The 9,185-nt window shown below is 33.6% G+C and overlaps 1 protein-coding gene across 5 annotated transcripts in view; it reads right to left on the bottom strand.

Annotated features, from left to right (window-relative positions):
• LOC106457231 overlaps nucleotides 1–9,185 on the bottom strand; it is a 73,198-nt gene that overhangs the window by 57,018 nt on the left and 6,995 nt on the right. For 2 of the 5 annotated variants that reach the window (XM_022383060.1, XM_022383062.1), the window contains 2 exons: nucleotides 6,832–6,923; nucleotides 2,636–2,908 (listed from right to left, as the gene is read on the bottom strand). In XM_022383060.1, coding sequence (XP_022238768.1) covers nucleotides 2,636–2,795 — 160 coding nt within the window. In that variant the 5' untranslated portion in view covers nucleotides 2,796–2,908; nucleotides 6,832–6,923. Of the gene's footprint in view, nucleotides 1–2,635; nucleotides 2,909–6,805; nucleotides 6,924–9,185 lie in introns of all 5 variants that reach the window. The other 3 variants (XM_022383063.1, XM_013916625.2, XM_022383061.1) reach the window with 2 other exon arrangements.

The following is a 9,185-nucleotide window of genomic DNA, read 5'->3' as shown; positions in this document are numbered from 1 at the left end:
GCCTAAAAAATTCAAGTGCCGCGGCTATTGAGGGTTCCCTCTTCCTTCTACTATAAAACAAAATATGGCATTAATTATCGGGGGATGAACAAATTAGAAAAATCACTATATGCCTTTAAGCCGCATCTTCCTCGATATATGCACAGTTATCAGACACACAAATGCACGTTACACCTGCAAGCAGGGTCGTAGGGTGATCCTCTAGGTTGGATTTGATTGCTTATTTTGGTGAATTTCGAACAAAGCTACTTGAGGGCTATCTGCGCTAGCCATCCCTAATTTCGAAGTGATTACATTATAGAAAAGGAAGGCAGCTGGTCAATACTATCAACATGTATGCTACTCTAATCTTATAGTAGTATTCGATGTCACTTTTATAACGCACCCACGGCTACAAAGTGCGAAGCGCCATTTTTTCCGACGATAATGGAGCTCGAACCATGGAACCTCGGATCTACAGTCCGGCACGCTAACTACTGTACCGCGCCCGGACCCATAAGTTGGTGGTGCACCAGAAAATTAGATGTACCTGCACCCATGATGGAAAAAAAATAAATATACAGCAGCTCAAGGACTATGTATCTTTGGAAGCTGGAGGGTCTTAAGGTGCATTAACATGAAATTTGTGGCTCTCATTGACCTAAATATTTACCTTAATATGTTTCTAAATTGACCAAGAAAAAAGCCAAAAAAGAAAGAAAATCTGTTAGATAAGAGAATAAATCTTTTCTAAAGGTATAAGAAAAATATTACTTTCACTCTTTGTGAGAACTGTTGAAAACGAATTCATATTTATTTCAGTTAAACACATCGTAAATACGAATTAATGAATAACGCCGGTAAATAAATAAAATAATTCATACAATGACAACACAATGTCATGAGTAAAGAATTTTAATAAGTCGTTCATAATAAAACTTCCTTTTTGATAATATATATTAAATGAATTAAAAATGTTGCTGTTGGCGTTGTTGTTGTCTTCCTAGCGCATAGTTACACAACGGGTTATCTGCACTTTGTCCTTTGCGGGGTATCGAATCTCGAATTTTTGCATTTTTAGTCCGTAAACTTACATTTGACCTACGAGGAAAATTTAAAAAACAATATATAGCCCTAACTTGCGAGTTGAACTTGCTTATTGAGTCATTACCTTATGAAGGAAACGTTGGACAGAGACTATAACCGAAGCACTGACGATTCCAACAAACTCAAGCATGACTAACAGTAACATAAAGATATTCAGTAAAAAAAAATATTTTGCAAATGTATAGTTATGTAGGGATGGCAGTGCCAAAAAGAATGCAAACAAGAATATAGGGATAGTACAGCTATACAAAGATCATCCCTACATGACTTTCAATATTAAACTTTAATGTTACACTGTAAAATGCATACTTGACTTTAATATTACTGCAGTTGGAAGTTATATATTCCTGACTGTTGATAGGAAGTTTGTTTATCATAATATCATGGTCGTGGTAGGCATTAATGTAGTGTAACTAAAAGCCTAGGTCTTATGTACATGTCCTGATTGTTACAGACAAGTACAGACTCTCGCTACGAGGTCGGTCAATTTGACCGACCTCGTAACCATTTTGAACTTGTGCATTTTATAGTGTAACATTAAACTTTAATATTGAAAGTCATGTATAGCTGTATCAACGCTATCCTACATCATTTTATATTTACAAAATGTTTTTTATTACTTGTTTTGAGAGGTTCTTTTCCCCTCACTGAAAGTTGGTGTATTCTGAGAATGTGTGTAATAAAATTAAATATTATCTGTCCTGATTTTTTTTTTACTCCTTGATTTCATAAACAATTTAGGGATTGGCTCCCTAAAGACACCAATTATACAGTGTACAAAGCACTGAGTATTCTACATGTTAGTCACTTACAGTTCATGGTTATTTGCTGGTAATTCCTGTTTCACCCTTACTTAAGATTTTTAAAGGAACACTAGATTTCTGTAAGATAGCTAACTTCAATGGGTAATGATGACATCGTTTACACTAGAATTGTTATTTTTTGAATTATTGCTGGTTATTATGACTAAGCAATGAAATCGTGCACTGCCCAGAATCACATAGTGACATTAGTGATAAAGTAATTGTAGAGTTATCTATACTGAAACAAGAAGATGAAAGATGAACAATTTGACGAGTTGGTCACTTTCTGGTTTGATATCTTAGCAATGGTTTCTTGTCTTCTTTGGTAGAGAAACAAATGGAAGCGAGTGGTAATTATCTTTTAAACAATCTCTGTCATTGTTGATTTTTTTTTGCGTGCATATTTGTATTATGCCAATTGAGTCCCTTGGCCACCCCTATATATACAGTCTACCGACTCTATGATAACTTACGCAACTGCAGCGGGTTGACTGGGTGAATGGAAATATGCTACCAGATAACTTAAGCCATGGAGCAGTTTTAGTGACAAGCACAAAAACCTGGCAGTGCACGACATGCACCGATTTTTATTGTTAGTGACGCACTTACACTACTTTTTACTATGGAAGCTACACAAAAATATATTACTCACTACACACAGCTTACTTAGTAGAATAATAAAGTGTTACATGTTACCTTTATCGTTGTTTTCGATAATCATAAAAATAGCAAAAAAAGTCACTTACTTGCAGTTTGCCGAGATGCTCGAGGAGCATATGGTCCGTGAGGACAAAACGGTAGATGGGGGATGGCTCCCACGTGAGAGGGTGGTGGTGGTGGAGGAGGTGGAAGAGATGTAGGAGCTGAAGAAATCGGTGGTCTACTTGGCTGTCTGCAAGTTTCCATGGTATTACGCAATTAAAGAAGAATGACAACATGACGGAAAGCCACTGGTATTAAAGAATACGTCCAGGATTCCAATGGGTTCAAAGCGGGTATCATGACGTGTTAGAGTAATACTAAAGTGAAGGAAGAAGTAGGGAAATAAAAACGAGTTAAAACGAATCCCAGGCACTTTTTTTTTAACTTGTTACGTATGGAATTATATCATCCTATTAAACACAAAATGCATTAACTACAATCCTTTAATGTACAAAAGTATTTAACAAATATGTATCTTGTACAATCACGAAACTGGAAACAAATTTCCATTACTTATGTTATTATTTGTAAATATCCATCTTAAAGTATATATTCATGATAAAAGCATTAACACACAGTTCTTGACAATTACTAATTTTCGTTTAACCAAATTTATGAAACTCTAGACGGAGAAATACAGTTTGATAACTGAAATATTTTGTTCGTGGGTGAAATTTAAAATGCTTTACTGGTAATGTAAGAAGTCCGATAGGGCTTTATACTTTTCTGGTGTATAATTTTTCACGTTGATGTCGCACTGCAGATAAATTTTGTTTGTTTTTAGTTGAGCATACAACTTCACAATGGGCTATCTGTGCTGTGCCCATCACGGGTATCAAAACCCGATTTTTAGCGTTATAATTCCACAAACTTACCGCTGCAGATAAAAGTTAAGTTAATATCAAAATGCAATTAACTAGTATTACTACTTAATTAGAGGTCAATAATATGTTGTTTGTTTTCAATCAGTTCATGTAAAATAACCATGTACGGGAATCAAGATTCGAATAAGTAATGTTTACCAGTGTTAAGTTTTTTATGAAACTTCTGGATAAGACAGTTGTATAGTAAAGCTGAAGTGTAGTTATTGAGTGAACATAAAAACACGTATAAACGTCAAGTCCTTATTCACATATAGAAAACTAGAAATACCAGACTTGCATAAAGTTTAGCCACGTGCTTGTAGATGTACATGATCATAAACCGGAATGGTAGTGTTTTCGTAAGAGGATCCAGATGTGCACGTCCCGTAAACATAAATCGCAAAAACTGTGCGGAGGTACTTGTGGTTTAGAATGGTAAATGAAATTCTTGTGGTGTTATAACAGTTCAAGTTTACTACTCTCCGTGTTTTCTGAGCTACTATTAAGTGTCTGTATTCCTATGAATCCGTGAGTGAAAGCAATGAATAATATGTTACGTCAACCACACTAAATCTGCCATCTCCAATACCAGAGCCCATCAGGCCGGCTGGGATATGATAGACGTAGTAGTCGTCTAGGTTCTAAATAAATATATATTCTTGAAAAACAACTGTTATGGTGTGAACCAGATTTACAAAGTAAATTGTATATATTATCAGTTATATTTAAGTAAATTACAAATTATATTTTAGGGTAAGAATTATTTAAGTCAAACCATATCTGATACAGAACCATTTTTAAAACGCTAATTAGAGACTACTGGGCATTTTAGTGTTTGTTTTAAGTTTCATTTTAAAGGCATATAGTTAACACATCAATTAAAAGTAACTACGTACTGCCCAGTTAAATCTGCAATAACATTATTTAAGGTTATTGTCAAGTTTCATATTTTTTTGTTATATAAGCGCAACTACAAAGTTTAACTATCCCACGTTTCGATGCCTCATAAAATATTCCATGCTTTATCAATGACAGAAAATGTAAAAACACAAAACGGCCTGTTTAGTTCAAAGTTCATTGTTCTTTTTGTTTTGACAGATGTGAAATGGGTTACATGCTTCATACATGGAATGGAAGAAGTAAAAACTTCGTTCTGTGGTCACGCATCAAGCGCCATGACGATCGCTCACTATCGATCAGCAACCATACAGCAGTATAAGCGAATCCCAACATTCAAAATTAGGAATATATGTGTATACATATAGCGTAAAGAAAAAAAAAAACGGTGAAAATCGAATGAAATAATCCGCCACCACCAAGTTCTAAACACGGAAGAAAGCTGAATGCATAAATTCTCGCATCACATGGTAGATCATTGCGAACACGATAAAAAGACTGCAACAGACCTACAAAGAGATAACGTCTGGTACTGGTTCTCGCTCCCTACATACGTAACCATTTCTTATTGATCCAGCAACCTACGTCCTTACAGTCGGCCACTACCAGGCCAAGGTCTGTATGATCTTGAGTGTAAAAATAAACAGAAACAGATGGTTCAAGAGATTGAACTTAAACCCTCTGACATAAAACAAGCTTCTGACTTAAACTTTAGTAGTCTTTTTATATTTTAATATTTTTATCATTTTACAATAAATTATATTAATTTATTTCGCCGAAGAACCCTAGTGAAGTCAAATCAGAGACACGTCTTTATATTTTAGTCTCATTTCTTCAAGTTCGTCATACAAGCTGTCCATATTACATCACTGACATTACATTTCATTGTTTACCTCTTTACTGATACAATTAGTTTCATACATTGTTTAGTTTTCTTACACGATACTATATCCTATTTGTACAACAATCTGCTTAACGTGTAACAGTTAAAAATGGGTGTCTATAAATACATCACAGGTTTCATAACTTATCGTTTTATTGTACAGTTTATCCGCGTAATACCTCATTTACTTGTAGTGTGCAGCTTTAAAAACTATACAGTCCCTATGTGTTATAAAAGTTCTTGTGTATAGTGGTCTCTTTACAATGATATTCCATAAATATATTAGCTTGTGTACGTTATAAACATGCTCATTTCTGTATATTTAATCAAATTCGCATAAAAATACCGTTGTTATATATTGTAAATTTCTCAAAGTGTTTAAAATAAATACAAGTTTCGGCATTGTTCGTGTCTTAATATTTCAATTAAACCATTGTATAACCTATTTCTTTCATCATTAAACAAAAATTATAATTTGTCAACTTCGAGATTTAGCAACGAACTATAAAAATTCTTTCCTCTTCACCAGGCACCTCGAAATTAGATCACAAAATAATAGATTTTGTGAACAATACACTCTAATGTATTTATTTTTGCTTACTTTAGAATCACCAGCGTATTTTAGTCTTTCCACATAACAAGACAATTATAATTGTTTATAAGAATTCTAGCCTGAATTTTAATGAGATCAAAGTTACTATAAACAGTATGATAAGCTACTAGGAAAACAAGGTACTGGTAAAATTGATTTAAAAACTATCAAAATATATCTTAATTCATATATATTTCTTATAAGTACAAACACTTTTCATAAATTCTGCACAAAGTCCGTTCTTCAAGAGCCTATCAATATCATACAATGAAACAAGATTCAATATTTTAAAGTAATTTTATCAGAGCAAAATAAATGAAAAACTTTCTAGACTAATGATAATTTAATGTGTATAAAATATTAATAAAACTGACATAAATTTGTGCTTAACTGAATGGCAAGATCCATTACAACAAAGTGTGTAAAAAATAACAACATGCAACTTCAAGGCTGTCTTCAGTAATTAATATAAACAGTGCAGTCTTGAGTAATGCTACCCACCAGTTAGTTCTAATAGCACAGCTTTGACATCATATATTTAGAAGCATACAAACATAGAAAATTAAACAAGGCAATAGCAGACCACACTATACTGCAACGTAAAAACAAATTATCTAACTTAACAACATTTTACAGAACAGCTATTTACTTGTCATCTAGAACCCTTTCAGTAACGTTGAACCTCTCAACGCCATTAGACAAGTGCCGCAACAGCTGTATTCAGCACTTTTTCTAACAAAGCAAATATTGTTTTTTCTTTTCAAGCACATATGCAGTTTTCCTACCATGGATACAAGATAGTATTCCAACATCTGTGGTTATGACGTCACATGGGAATACTTTATAGACATACGATACAGGAGCCTGTAACCTACCCCCTCCAGAAGCCTCTTGCACGATGAAACTGTAATAAGGCTTCTCAGCGTAATCAAGCTCATAAAATTAAACTATAGTAACATATACTGCACGCTGAAATTACCCGCAGCACGAAGCAACACAGCTTACTTGGTAGGTCTCCAGTGGAAAGAAGGGCAGGTGTCTATTTGCAGGAGGCAACTTTCAGAATGGTAATCTTTCAGTAAGGACATGTATTCTTTCTACATAACAAAAAAGTAGATTATTATAACGTATGCGACGTGCTGTCATTACAAAAGCATTTGGAAACATAGTCATTTTGAAAATGGTTTCAAACTAAAGTATAAACCTTCCTTCGAAGATCCTTCTAATTTATTACAACCAGGATTCACTTTCTAACTCCATGTCGCCTAAAAGATACACTACCGACCACTAACTTTCTATATACTAATACCTTGACATATCGTCATCATCCATGTTACTGACCTCTTTATTTACGTGATTTTCTAGGCTTCAGCTACCATTACTTATAAATGAACACAGTTCTAAATAAAATGATTAAGGCTTCAACTGTATTTTGTTCGAAAAATAAATTTGGGCTCACGTAATAGGGTGTTTTTTTATATTTTATCTAACACGTTTATTTCTGACATCATGTAAGATCCTGTTTCATGTCATGAAATTTCTAATTTTCTTTAGTAAGTTCCTGTCTCGCGTGATTTTTTGGAAGTTCTAATTTTTTCTCGCATCTCTGCAAGTCTCACATAATAAAATCTCGCATTTCTCTTGCATGATTGCTTGTCTTCAATAACGGAATTAACAGCATAAAAAATATACTCATGAAGTGCGCCCTCAAAGTGATTCATACGAATAACTTAATTAGTAACTCATTTTCAATTGGTTAGGGGTAAGTTACGCTCAGAAATTTGCTGCTTCAGATTATGTATGAACTATGTACCATGTACACACAAGTATTGGGAAAAGCTGTACGTGAAAATTGGCGAATACAAAATATGTTATTGGTCAATTTTCTTTTACAAATTAGAATACTTTAATAATTGATTTAAATCCTCTGTTGGTATTTTCGATCGTAACTCCTGGTAAAAGTTATTTTTATGATAAACCTTTAAAATACTGGTATTGTGTTATAAAAACACACTACTTTTCAATAATTAGTTAATGGAACTGTGGTGGATCCATTTGTTACGTTGATAGCACATTTTGTATGACTTTTCACAAAGTATGGCGGAATGACCGAACCAAATGAAATTCTAAAGTACACAAACATAAGACTAAAACTTGTAAACGAAAATTTATATAATGCATTAGGTCGTTGGTTTCAATTACAAAGCCAGACCCTTTTAATTATAGCTACTGTCAATTTATACATATGACAGTTAACCATGATAAATACCTAATACACGTTTATATCATTCATAAAAATTATTCGTAATAAGTAATTACATAATATCTTCCGTAATTATAGCACTTGAGCTAGAAGCTTTATATCTAGCACAGGTATAGCTAACTATTGTAGCCTAGGTACTTTTCAGTCCGAAAAGAAAGAAAAAGTTTAAAAGAATCTCTTTAAACCAGCTATAAGCGAACATCGCAACCACTGCAATCACCTATTTCTGATAAATTTTTAGCCTCTGTATAAAATAAGTACAAGAACAAACTGACAATTTGTTGCCCTTATTTGAAAATTTTCTCGCACATTTGTTTTTGTTTACAAATTACTCTGTAGGGATCAAGCTGTAATGCTAGACGACTACTAAAATGCGTCAAATAATTCCCCCACACTTAACAAATTACAATGAAAGTTTGTTGTTGGTTACTGATTTGAGAACAAATTGTTCCAAACAACGGCCATATTTTCATAATGAAGCCCATATTCAATCCGGAAGGCTTGTTACCCACCATAGACACGGTAGAAAAGTCTTAGACTTTTAGTATATTCTAATTTCAGCTGTATCTACACTTTTTATTCCAAAAACTGAAGAATATCGATAAGTTTTTTTCCAGAAAAAAAGAAGAAAGAAAATAACAAAGACTTTCCAACAATAAAGATATTAATGTGAATATAAAAGAAAGTACTTTTGTACTCAATACGAGTGCATCAACGGCGTGAAAGGGTTACAAGAACGCTGACAAATGTTGAGTCTTACCTCGTTGACTAAAGCACGTGTTACTGGCTCACTAACCTCGGAAAGACACTGGGAAGAGTGAACCGTAATACATCTCTGCGTCTTAAGTGTGTTAACATTATAATAAGATTTCAATTTTGGAAAAATTTCTCCTATTAAGTAATCATCTGGATTTGTATTAACCTGCGAGTGTAAAATAATCCACGCGATATTCATATTGCGCACGAAATACTGATAAAACATATATTAAATCCACCAGAAATGTGCCTTAAATGTTATTCAACTTCTCAAAAAGTGTAAAAGTTAAATAGAGATATAAAAGTTTCCTTTATTCAAAGCATTGAGCCCCCCCCCAGT

The sequence above is a fragment of the Limulus polyphemus genome, unplaced genomic scaffold, assembly GCF_000517525.1.
Source record: "Limulus polyphemus unplaced genomic scaffold, Limulus_polyphemus-2.1.2 Scaffold305, whole genome shotgun sequence".
Classification (NCBI taxonomy): domain Eukaryota; kingdom Metazoa; phylum Arthropoda; class Merostomata; order Xiphosura; family Limulidae; genus Limulus; species Limulus polyphemus.
The sequence above is the reverse complement of the archived record's forward strand: the minus strand, read 5'-3'. Positions and strand labels throughout refer to the sequence as shown.